At 66.4% G+C, this 12,852-nt stretch overlaps 1 protein-coding gene and 1 long non-coding RNA gene across 3 annotated transcripts; both read right to left on the minus strand.

Moving 5' to 3' along the window:
* Positions 1–32: 32 nt before the first annotated feature.
* On the minus strand, positions 33–5,695 carry LOC142074557 (uncharacterized). Of its 2 annotated transcripts, XR_012670637.1 has the most exons (5): positions 5,547–5,695; positions 4,812–5,475; positions 495–590; positions 323–410; positions 33–208 (listed from the first exon to the last, which is right to left on the minus strand). It is a non-coding gene; the product is annotated as an uncharacterized LOC142074557 (long non-coding RNA). The 2 variants fall into 2 exon arrangements; XR_012670638.1 differs by lacking the exon at positions 5,547–5,695 and having other exon boundaries at positions 4,812–5,518.
* Positions 5,696–6,701: 1,006 nt separating this feature from the next.
* Positions 6,702–10,712, minus strand: PABPN1 (poly(A) binding protein nuclear 1). The gene is made up of 7 exons (XM_075135255.1): positions 10,555–10,712; positions 9,760–9,874; positions 9,590–9,657; positions 9,399–9,505; positions 9,238–9,325; positions 9,007–9,155; positions 6,702–6,914 (listed from the first exon to the last, which is right to left on the minus strand). The coding sequence occupies exons 2-7, from the start codon at positions 9,839–9,841 to the stop codon at positions 6,875–6,877; spliced, it is 534 nt and encodes a 177-aa protein (XP_074991356.1). The 5' UTR covers positions 9,842–9,874; positions 10,555–10,712; the 3' UTR covers positions 6,702–6,874.
* Positions 10,713–12,852: the final 2,140 nt, after the last annotated feature.

Below are 12,852 nucleotides of genomic sequence, written 5' to 3' on the forward strand. Positions count from 1 at the left end.
ACCCCACCCAACACGACCACAGAGAAGCATCAGGCGTGGAAGAGGCTTTAAATGGCGCCCAAAATCGGGGGGAGGGGGGCTAGGGGGTGGTTATGGGGCGGGGCTACGGGGCGGGGCTACGGGGCGGGGCTACGGGGCGGGGCATTATGTTTGGAGGAGGGGCCGGGGGGGGGTGGGGCGTCCAATTAGGTTGAGTCCACGTCGGGGTCTGGAAGAGAAAGAGAAGGGGTTGGAGAAGATGGTGGACGATGAGGGCCCAGGTCCCCGCCCCTCCCCCACCCTCAGGGCCCCGCCCCTCCCCCAGCCCAAGGGCCCCGCCCACCTGGGGGTCCCACCGCCGGGGCCACCTCGGTGCGGTAGGTGACGAAGGCGTCGAAGGCGAAGAGGAAGGAGAGGATGAGGCTGAAGGTCTGGGGAGGAAGAAAAGGGGGCGGGGTTTGGTCAGGCAGGGGGGCGGGGCATGGGGTGGGTGGGGCACGGGGTGGGGCACTCACAAAGGTGGTGGCGGCCAAGGCGTCCCGGGAGGCGGCCAGGGCCACCAGAGCCACGACAAGGAAGATGATGGTCCCGCTGACGGCCCGGAGGAGGTCCTGGGGGGGACAGGGGGGACGTGAGAGGGGACGTGAGGGGACACCATGGGGGACACCGTGGGGACAGGAGAGGGGACACCATGGGGGACACCATGGGGACATGAAGACGACACCATGGGGGACACCATGGGGACAAGAGAAGGACACCATGGGGGACACCATGGGTGACACCATGGGGACAAGAGAAGGACACCATGGGGGACACGATGAGGACAAGAGAAGGACACCATGGGGGACACCATGGGGACATGAGAAGGACACCATGGGGGACACCATGGGGACATGAAGACGACACCATGGAGGGACACCATGGGGACAAGAGAAGGACACCCTGGGGAGATACCATGGGGAACACGAGAAGGACACCATGGGGGACACCATGAGGGACACCATGGGGACATGGCAAGGACACCATGGGGACAAGAGAAGGACACCATGGGGGACACTATGGGGGACACGAGAAGGACACCATGGGGGACACCACGGGGACAAGAGAAGGACACCATGGGGGACACCATGGGGACAAGAAGAAGACACCATGGGGGGACACCATGGGGACATGGCAAGGACACTATGAAGGACACCATGGGGGACACCATGGGGACATGAGAGGGGACATGAGAAGGACACCATGGGGGACACCACGAGGACACGAGAAGGACACAATGGGGACAAGAAGACGACACCATGGGGGACACCATGGGGACAAGAAGACACCATGGGGGGACACCACGAGGACACGAGAAGGATACCATGGGGGACACCATGGGGACAAGAAGAAGACACCATGGGGGACACCATGGGGACAAGAGAGGGGACATGAGGAGGACACCATGGGGGGACACCATGGGGACAAGACGACACCATGGGGGACACCATGGGGACAAGAAGAAGACACCATGGAGGACACCATGGGGACAAGACGACACCATGGGGGACACCATGGGGACAAGAGAGGGGACGCCAGGAGATGCCCAGGTGGACGCCGCGGGGACGCCTGGGGCAGAGGGGGGGCGGCCGGGGGCCACCTACCAGGCAGGGCCCGTAGCCGCGGGGCAGGCGGGGGGGGTCCCGCAGCAGCCGCCCCCCCAGGGCCGCCGCCCCCCCCAGGGCCTGCAGCAGCGCCGGGGCCAGCGTGGGGGGCGCGGGGGGGGCCAGCAGCCCCACGACCGCCCCACACAGCGCCTGGGGGGCACGGGGGGCGTGGGGGGCGCGGCCACCCCGCGGGGGCCGGGGGCACCCCCGTGGGGACCCGCAGCGCCCCACAGCGCCCCACAGCGCCCCACAGCGCCCCACAGAGCCCCACAGAGCCCCACAGAGCCCCACAGAGCCCCATAGCCGCCCCACAGCGCCCCACAGCCACCCCACAGAGCCCCACAGCGCCCCACAGAGCCCCACAGCGCCCCACAGAGCCCCATAGCCGCCCCACAGCGCCCCACAGCGCCCCACAGCGCCCCACAGAGCCCCACAGCGCCCCACAGAGCCCCATAGCCGCCCCACAGCGCCCCACAGCCACCCCACAGAGCCCCACAGAGCCCCACAGTGCCCCATAGCCGCCCCACAGAGCTCCACAGCACCCCACAGCGCCCCACAGCCGCCCCACAGCGCCCCACAGCCGCCCCACAGCCGCCCCACAGTGCCCCATAGCCGCCCCACAGAGCCCCACAGCCGCCCCACAGCGCCCCACAGCCGCCCCACAGCGCCCCACAGCCGCCCCACAGCGCCCCATAGCTGCCCCACAGAGCCCCACAGCCACCCCACAGCGCCCCACAGCGCCCCATAGCTGCCCCATAGCCGCCCCACAGAGCCCCACAGAGCCCCACAGCCTCCCCACAGCCACCCCGTAGCCACCCCACAGCGCCCACGGCACCCCCAGTAAAACCCCACAGCACCCCCCATGGCACCCCCATAGCCCCACGGCACCCCCAAAGCACCCCCCAGAGCACCCCCAGAGCCCCCCAGCACCCCCATAGAGCCCCACAGCACCCCCACAGCACCCCACTGCCCCATAGCACCCCCAACGCACCCCCAGCACCCCCACAGTGCCCCACGGCACCCTCAGCACCCCCATAGCACCCCCAAAGCACCCCCATAGCACCCCACAGTGCTCCATGGCACCCCCAGCACCCCCATAGAGCCCCCCAGGGCCCCCCAGCACCCCATGGCACCCCCAGAGCACCCCACAGTGCCCCATAGCACCCCCAGCACCCCCCCAGCACTCCCATAGCACCCCAGTGCCCCACGGCACCCCCAAAGCACCCCCAGCACCCCCATAGAGCCCCACAGTGCCCCATGGCACCCCCGGCACCCCCATAGCACCCCATAGCACCCCCAAAGCACCCCACAGTGCCCCATGGCACCCCCAGCACCCCCATAGCACCCCACATGCCCCACAGCACCCCATGGCACCCCCAAAGCACCCCCACCACCCCCATAGCACCCCCCAGCACCCCATAGCACCCCCCAGCACCCCAGTGCCCCATGGCACCCCCGGCACCCCCATAGCACCCCACAGTGCCCCACAGCACCCCCATAGCACCCCCAGCACCCCCACAGCACCCCCATAGCATCCCCAGCACCCCCACAGCACCCCACAGCACCCCCAGCACCCCCATAGCACCCCCAGCACCCCCACAGCACCCCACAGCACCCCCAGCACCCCCATAGCACCCCACAGTGCCCCACGGCACCCCCAGCACCCCCCCAGCACCCCAGTGCCCCACGGCACCCCCAGCACCCCCCCAGCACCCCAGTGCCCCATGGCACCCCCGGCACCCCCATAGCACCCCACAGTGCCCCACAGCACCCCCGGCACCCCCATAGAGCCCCCCAGCACCCCCATAGCACCCCCAGCACCCCCATAGAGCCCCCCAGCACCCCCATAGCACCCCCAGCACCCCCATAGAGCCCCCCAGCACCCCCAAAGCACCCCTGGCACCCCCATAGAGCCCCCCAGCACCCCCAAAGCACCCCCGGCACCCCCATAGAGCCCCCCAGCCCCCCCCAGCCCCCCACCAGCTGGGCCCCCAGCAGCAGCCCCTTGGGGGTGCGCAGGACCCCCAAGTCGAAGGCCCCGGCCGGCTCCTGCTGCCCCATAGCGGGGGGACCTGGGGGGGGGGGGGACACAATGGGACACGTGGGTCCCCCCCGTGACAGGCGCCACGGGGACGGGTGACAAAGGGACATTGTGCAGGGACTGGGAGGGAGCGGGAGGGGCTGGGGGGGGAACTGGGAGCTGCTGGGGGGGCTACTGGGAGGGGGCTAGGGGTGACTGGGATTGACTGGGAGGCACTGGGAGGGGGCTGGGGCCAACTGGGATTGACTGGGGAGCACTGGGAGCTACTGCGAGGTGACTGGGAGCAACTGGGAAGCAGCTGGGGCAACTGGGAGGCACTGGGGGCGGGGCTAGGGGCAACTGGGATTGACTGGGGAGCACTGGAATTGACTGGGAGGTGACTGGGGAGCACTGGGAGCTACTGGGAGGTAACTGGGAAGCAGCTGGGGCAACTGGGATTGACTGGGAGGCACTGGGAGCTACTGGGGGGGCTACTGGGAGGCACTGGGGGGGGCTACGGGTGACTGCGAGGGGGCTGGGGCCAACTGGGATTGACTGGGAGGTGACTGGGGAGCACTGCGAGCTACTGCAAGGTGACTGGGAGCAACTGGGGCGACTGGGAGGCACTGGGGGGGGGCTAGGGGCGACTGGGATTGACTGGGAGGCATTGGGGGGTGACTGGGGAGCACTGGGATTGACTGGGAGGTGACTGGGGAGCACTGGGAGCTACTGCGAGGTGACTAGGAGCAACTGGGATTGACTGGGAGGCGGCCTGGGGCCAACTGGGATTGACTGGGAGGGGGTAGAGGCAACTGGGATTGACTGGGAGGGGGCTCCGGCCAACTGGGATTGACTGGGAGGCACTTGGGGAGGGGGGCTAGGGGCAACTGGGATTGACTGGGAGGCACTAGGAGCTGCTCGGGGGCGGGGGTGGGAGGCACTGGGGGCAAGTGGGAGATAGTGGGAGGCACTGTGGAGCAACTGGGAGGCACTGGGGGGTGACTGGGGAACACTGGGAGCTACTGGGAAGTGACTGGGAAGCACATGGGGGCACCTGGGAGTGCCTGGGGAAGGTTACTGGGAGAAACTGGGAGCAACTGGGAGGTGCTGGGACACTCCCCACCTCCCCAACACCCTCCACCTGCCCTGGAGAACCTCAACTTCACCTCATCTCCTGCCTGGCCGGGAGGACCTCCTCTCCATCCTGGAGGTCCAGGTCACCTTCTGCCTGGCCTGGAGGACCTCCTCGGAGGACCAGGTCACCTTCTGCCTGGCCTGCAGGACCTCCTCGGAGGACCAGGTCACCTTCTGCCTGGCCTGCAGGACCTCCTTGGAGGACCACCTTGAAGGACTTAGCTCCTGCCTGGCCTGGAGGACCTCATCTCCACCTCAGAAGACCAGGTCACCTTCTGCCTGACCTGGAGGACCTCCTCGGAGGACCAGGTCACCTTCTGCCTGGCCTGCAGGACCTCCTCGGAGGACTGTGTCACCTTCTGCCTGTCCTAGAGAACCTTCTTCCTACTTTGATCTTCTCCCTGACCTGGAGGACCTTGGTCCCACCATGGAGAACTGTCACCTTCTGCCTGTCCTGGAGGACCTCAGTCCTGTCTTGGAGACCTGTTGCCTTCTGCCTGTCCTGAAGGACCATCTTGAAGGACCAAGTCACCTTCTGCCTGGCCTGGAGGACCTCTGCCTGCCTTCGATGACTTCTGCGTGTATTGGAGGACTGAGCCACCTTCTTCTGCCTGACCTGGAAAACCTTCTCTGCACCTTGGAGGACCGAGTCACCTTCTGCCTGGCCTGGAGGACCTCCTTGGAGGACCGAGTCACCTTCTGCCTGACCTGGAGAACCTCCTCGGAGGACTGAGCCACCTTCTGCCTGACCTGGAGGACCGAGTCACCTTCTGCCTGACCTGGAGGACCACCTTGGAGGACCAGGTCACCTTCTGCCTGGCCTGGAGGACCTCCTTGGAGGACTGTGTCACCTTCTGCCTGGCCTGGAGGACCTCCTTGGAGGACCGATTCACCTTCTGCCTGGCCTGGAGGACCAAGTCACCTTCTGCCTGACCTGGCCTGGAGGACCTCCTTGGAGGACCAAGTCACCTTCTGCCTGGCCTGGAGGACCTCCTTGGAGGACTGAGTCACCTTCTGCCTGACCTGGAGGACCTCCTTGGAGGACCGAGTCACCTTCTGCCTGACCTGGAGGACCGAGTCACCTTCTGCCTGACCTGGAGGACCACCTTGGAGGACCGAGTCACCTTCTGCCTGGCCTGGAGGACCTCCTTGGAGGACCGAGTCACCTTCTGCCTGGCCTGGAGGACCGAGTCACCTTCTGCCTGACCTGGAGGACCACCTTGGAGGACCGAGTCACCTTCTGCCTGACCTGGAGGACTTCCTTGGAGGACCGAGTCACCTTCTGCCTGGCCTGGAGGACCGAGTCACCTTCTGCCTGGCCTGGAGGACCTCCTCGGAGGACTGAGCCACCTTCTGCCTGACCTGGAGGACCGAGTCACCTTCTGCCTGACCTGGAGGACCACCTTGGAGGACCGAGTCACCTTCTGCCTGGCCTGGAGGACCTCCTTGGAGGACTGTGTCACCTTCTGCCTGACCTGGAGGACCACCTTGGAGGACCGAGTCACCTTCTGCCTGACCTGGAGGACCACCTTGGAGGACCGAGTCACCTTCTGCCTGGCCTGGAGGACCTCCTTGGAGGACTGAATCACCGGCCCCTCCTTGGAGGACCGAGCCACCTTCTGCCTGGCCTGGAGGACCTCCTTGGAGGACCGAGTCACCGGCCCCTCCTGGAGGACCTCAGCCCCCCCTCGGAGGACCGAGCCACCACCGCCCCAGCCCAGAGAACCCCCTGTGCGCCCCCCCAGCCCCCCGCCGTGGCTGACAGCACAGACACACCTCGTCTCCCCCCGGGGCCACTTTATTACCCCCCCCCCCAAAAAAAAACACCCCCCCACAGCGCGGGGGCCCCCCCCGAACCCCGCCCCCGCCCCCCGGCGACGTCCGGCCCTGCCCGGCCCCTCCGGCTCCGCCACCTGCAACGATAAACACACTCAAACCTTGGGGGGGGAGGGGGGGAGAAAAGGAGGGGGGGGAGGGGAAGGGGGCGCGTGGGGGAGGGGCCACGCGGGGCGGCACCCCTCCCCCCCCCCCCATGGCCCCCCGCCCCCACGGCGGCGGCGGCGTCCGGCTGCGGCGGTTCGGGGGGAGCCCCGGACTAATAGGGGGAGTACCATGAGGTGGCTCTGGCCCGGCCCCTGTGGAGACGAGGGGGGCGGGGTTAGGGGGGGGGTGGGGTTGGGGGGGCGTGGCCATCCTGGAGGACCTCGGGGGGGGCTTGGAGGACTAAGGTACCCCCCTCTTCAGACCTCCTTGGAGGACCAAAGTACCCTCGGCCCACCTTGGAGGATCTCAGGTGGCTTTGGAGGACCAAGGTACCCCCAGCTCAGACCACCCTGGAGGACCTTGGAGGTCCAAAGTACTCTCAGACCACTTTGGAGGACCAAGGTACCCCCTCTTCAGACCACCCTGGAGGACCTCGGTCTTCCTTGGAGGATCAAAGTACCATCAGTCCACCTTGGAGAATCTCAGGTGGCTTGGGACGACCAAGGTACCCCCAGATCAGACCACCCTGGAGGTCCAAAGTACCCTCAGACCACCTTGGAGGACCGAGGTACCCCCTCTTCAGACCACCCTGGAGGACCTTGGTCCTCCTTGGAGCACCAAAGTACCCTCAGCGCACCTTGGAGGATCTCAGGTAGCTTTGGAAGACCAAAGTACCCCCAGCTCAGACCACCCTGGAGGTCCAAAGTACCCTCAGACCACCTTGGAGGAGCAAGGTACCCCCTCTTCAGACCACGCTGGAGGACCTTGGTCCTCTTTGAAGAACCAAAATACCCTCAGCCCCCCTTGGAGGATCTCAGGTAGCTTTGGAGGACCAAGGTACCCCCAATTCAGGGCACCTTAGAGGACCTTAGTACCATCACCCCACCCTGGAGAACCAACAGCTTGTCCTGGAGGACTCCACCCCACCCTGGAGGACCCAAATACCCTCAACCAATGCCAGGGAACCTTGCTAGAAACCCCAACACCCCCCAGTTCACCCTGGAGGACCTCACCCCACCTTGGAGGACCCAGGTACCATCAGCCCACCCTGGAGAACCCCACCATGTCCTGGAGAACCCTCAGCCTGCCTCAGGGGACCCCCACCATGTCCCAGGTACCCTCATCCTACCTCGGAAGACCCAAGCCCACCTTGGAGGACTCCAGACACCTTCAAGGCCGCTTTGGAGAACCCCCAGGTACCCTCAGTCCACTCTGGAGGACCCCAACACCCCTCAGCCCACGCTGGAGAATCCCAACACTCCTCAACCCTCCCTGGAGGACCCCAACTACCTCCTGGAGGACCCTAACACCACTCAAGCCACCCTGTAGGACCCCAACCACCTCCTGGAGGACCCTAACACCACTCAAGCCACCCTGTAGGACCCCAACCACTTTCTGGAGGACCCCAACATCCCTCAAACCACCCTGGAGGACCCCAACTATGTCCTGCATAAGCACAACAACCTCCTGGAAGACCCCAACACCCCTGAACCCACCCTGGAAGACCCCAACCACCTCCTGGAGGACCCCAACACCCCTCAGCCCACCCTGGAGGACCCCAACAGCCCTCAACCCACCCTGGAGGACCCCAACTACGTCCTGCATAACCACAACCACCTCCTGGAAGAGCCCAACACCCCTCAACCCACTTCGGAGGACCCCAACCACCTCCTGGAGGACCCCAACCACCTCCTGGAGGACCCCAGCACCCCTCAACCCACTTTGGAGGACCCCAACCACCTCCTGGAGGACCCCAACCACCTCCTGGAGGACCCCAACCACCTCCTGGAGGACCCCAACACCCCTCAACCCACCCTGGAGGACCCCAACCACCTCCTGGAGGACCCCAACCACCTCCTGGGAGGCCCCAACACTCCTCAACCCACTTTGGAGGACCCCAACCACCTCCTGGAGGACCCCAACCACCTCCTGGGAGGCCCCAACACCCCTCAACCCACTTTGGAGGACCCCAACCACCTCCTGGAGGACCCCAACACCCCTTAATCCGCCCTGGAGGACCCCAACCACCTCCTGGAGACCCCAACGCCCCTCAACCCACCTTGGAGAACCTCAACCACGTCCTGAACAACCACAACCATCTTGTGGAGGACCCCAACACCCCACAACCTACTCTGCAAGACCCCAACCACCCCCTGGGAGGACCCCAACTGCGTCCTGGAGAACCCCAACACCCCTCAACCCGCTTTGGAGGCCCCCCCACCCCACCCCGGAGGCCCCGCCCACCTGTAGGCCCTCCCGCGAGGACGACTGTAGCCGCTGTAGAAGCGGGCGCGGGTCGCGCTGTAACCGCCGCCGCGGCCCCGGTAACGGGTGCGGGGAAAACCCCGGTCCGTCGTGCTGATGCCGGGTCGGTTGGTTCGTTTGGGGATCACCTTAACGAGGCGGGGAGGGCGGGGTCAATGAGACGGGCGGTAGCCACGCCCCACCCCGGCCACACCCGCCCCACGCCCTCACCTTAATTTGCCGCCCGCGGAACAGCGACTCGTCAAGCGCCATCGACGTCCGCACCGACTCCTTGTCGGAGAACTCGATGTAGGCGAACCTAGAAGGAAAAGGGGCGTGGCAGGGGCGTGGCGCGGGGGCGGTCCCCGTTACCCGGGCGTCCCCCGACTCACCCCTTGGGGTGGCCGCTGTACTTGTCGCAGAGGATGGTGACGCGGTTGACGGAGCCGCAGCCGTGGAAGTGGGCCTCCAGCTCCTCCGCCGTGGCCCCATAATCCACCTGGGGGGGGGGGGTACGATGATTTGGGGGGGCTGTGGGTGCCCCCCACCCCCCCAGTGTCCCCCCAGCGTCCCCCCCACTCACGTTGCCCACGTAGATGGAGCGGGCGTCCGCCTCCATTTTCTCCTCCAGGGACATGATGACCGGGCCGGCTGCGGGGGGAACGGGTGGGGTCAGGGCGGGGATGGGTGGGGGACCCCGACGCCCAGGGGTGCCCCCACCCCACCCCACGGCGCGCCCGGGGGGGGCCTCACCGTTGCCCGGCGGGGGGCTCATGTTCATCTGTTTCTCCACTTCGTTTTGGAGCTCTTTGAGTTTTTCCGCCTCTTCTTCCATTTCCCGTACCCGGGCCTTGATGGCCTCCAGCTCCTTGGGGCGGGGGGCAAAGGTCAGGGGTCAAGGGCTGGGGGACCCCAAACACCCAATCCCAGGTGACCAATGACCCCCCCATCACCCCCAAACCCACTGCCCTACGGGACCCTGGACCCCCCCACGTGACAAAGGAACCCCCCCGTGTGACCCTGGACCCCCCCACGTGACTGTGGACCCCCCCCACGTGGCTCCTTCCCACCCCCTCCCTCACCTCACGTGACCCCAGACCCCCCCCATCACCCCCAGACCCACTGCCCCACGTGACCAAACCCCCCCCCAAATGACGCCAGACCCCCCCATCACCCCCCCCACGTGACCCCAGACCCCCCATCATCCCTCAATCACCCCCAAACCCCCCCCACCCCCACGTGACCAAAGACCCCCCCACGTGACCCTGGACCCCCCAAACCCCCTGCCCCACGTGACCAGACCCCCCACGTGACCCCAGACCCCCAACTCCCCTACTCCACGTGACCAAAACCCCCCCCCACGTAACCCCAGACCCCCCCATCGCCCCAACCCCTCCCCCCACGTGACCCCGGACGCCCCATCACCCCCAAACCAACTGCCCCACGTGGCCAAAGACCCCCCCCACGTGACCCTGGACCCTCCCCACGTCCCCTTCCCGCCAAGTCCCTCACCCCACGTGCCCCCCCCCCCCCCCCATTTCTCCTCACCGGGTCCTCGATGGCGGAGTCCCCCGGATCTCCGTCCCCCAACCCCGCTTCCTCTTCCAACTCCTCGGAAGCTTCGTGAGGCGGATGCGGGGCGGCGGCAGCGGCGGCGGCGGCAACACCGGCGGCTCCCCCGGCCCCGGCGCCCCCCGGGCCGCCCCCCCCCCCCAGCGCTGCTGCTGCTGCCGCCCCCCCCCCCCCCTCCTCCTCCTCCTCCTCCTCCTCCTCCTCCCCGGCCTCCCCCGCCCCTCCCGCGGGTCCCCGCCTCGCCTAAAGCCGCCGCCGCCGCCTCCTCCTGCCCCACCGCCGCTCCCAACCCGTTGCCGTAAGGCGGCCCCGTTTCCCCGGTCCCGCTCCCGCCGGTTCCGGCTCCGGTTCCTCCGGCCGCCGCCTCAGCCCCGCGCTGCCCCGCGCCGCCGCCGCCCCGCAGCGCCGCCATGGCCGCCCGCCCAGCCCGCCGCGACACCGCGCATGCGCGGGGCTGGGGGAGCGGGGGGGCGGGGAGAGGCGGGGAGAGGCGGCCAATGGCGGGGCGGGGACGGAGGGGCGGCAGCCAATGGCGGGGCGGGGACGGAGGGGCGGCGGCCAATGGCGGGGCGCGGGGCGGCGGGCGGGGCGCGCTCTTAAAGGCGCCGCCGCTCGCTCTCCTCAGCCGCCGCCGCCTCTCGGCGGCCGCTTTAAAAAACCCGTTTTTCCCTTTTTTTTACCCGTTTTTAACCCCACTTTACCTCATAAATTCGCCGGTTTTAAGCATTTCAACCCATTTTAGGCCTTTGAAAGCCGTTTTGACCCCACCACCACCCGCTCCCAAGGGGAAACCCCCCCCGCTGCTTCACCATCAACCCCCCGATCCCGTTAATTAAATTGACTGGGACGCTACCCGCCCCCTAATTAATTAATTCGGGCGCTAATTAGCTGATTAACCCCGCCCTCAGCGCGCGGGACGGTCCCCGTGTATAACGAGGAGTAGTTGGAAGGCCCTGTGTGTGGGTTAATTAGCGTGGCGGGAGTTAATTAGCGTACGGAGGGGTTAATTAGTGCGGGGGGGGGGGGGGTGTTAATTAGCGAGGGGGGTTAACGAGGGCCGCATCACCAACCGCATCAGAAGAGGTCGAAGTCTCCTTCCGCTCAGGCTAATAACGATCCCGCCGGGTTAATTAATCAGCCGTTAATAGGCGCCGAAGGATGGGGGGGGGTTAATTAGTGAGCCATTAATAGGCGCGCGGGGGGGGGGGTAATTAATGAGGCATTAATTAAGGAGGCGGTGGGGAAAAGGCGGGAAGGGGCGCGCACGCGCGGTGAGGCGGGAGGGGCGCTGCGCACGCGCGGGGGGGGCGCGCGCATGCGCGGGGGCGGGAAAAGGGCGGGAAAAGGCGTCGCGCGCGCGGCCGGCGGGGGGGGGGAGGCGGCTGAGGGGAAATGGCGGGAGGAGAGGGGGGATGCGGGGGGCGAAGGGGGGGAAATGGGGGTCGTGAGGGGAGTATGAGGGGAAATGGGGGGGTTTGAGGGGAGTATGAGGGGAAATGGGGGGGTTTGAGGGGGCATATGAGGGGAAATGGGGGGGTTGAGGGGAGTATGAGGGGAAATGGGGGGGCTTGAAGAGAAATATGGGAGAAAATGGGGGTTTGAGGGGAATATGAGGGAAAATGGGGGGGTTTGAGGGGAGTATGAGGGGAAATGGGGGGGTTGAGGGGAGTATGAGGGGAAATGGGGGGGCTTGAAGGGAAATATGGGAGAAAATGGGGGTTTGAGGGGAATATGAGGGGAAATGGGGGGGTTTGAGGGGAGTATGAGGGGAAATGGGGGGTATAAGGAGGAATATGGGGGGAAATGGGGAGGTATAAGGGGAAATGGGGGGGCTGAGGGGGAACATGAGGGGACATGGGGGGCTATAGGGGGACATGGGGGCACATAAGTGGGTCTATAGGGGGAACGTGAGGGACATGGGGGGCTATAGGGGGACATGGGGGGCTATAGAGGGACATGGGGGGCTATAGGGGCACATAAGCAGGTCTATAGGGGGAACATGAGGGGAAATGGGGGGCTATAGGGGGAATGGGGGGCTATAGAGGGACATGGGGGGCTATAGGGGGACATGGGGGCACATAATCGGGTCTATAGGGGGAACATGAGGGGAAATGGGGGGTCTATAGGGGGACATGGGGGGCTATAGGGGGACGTAAGCAGGTCTATAGGGGGAACATGAGAGGAAATGGGGGTCTATAGGGGGACATGGGCTATAGGGGGAACATGAGGGGACATGGGGGTCTATAGGGGGACATGGGGGTCTATAGGGGGACA

This window comes from Calonectris borealis, chromosome 38, assembly GCF_964195595.1.
Source record: "Calonectris borealis chromosome 38, bCalBor7.hap1.2, whole genome shotgun sequence".
NCBI lineage: Eukaryota > Metazoa > Chordata > Aves > Procellariiformes > Procellariidae > Calonectris > Calonectris borealis.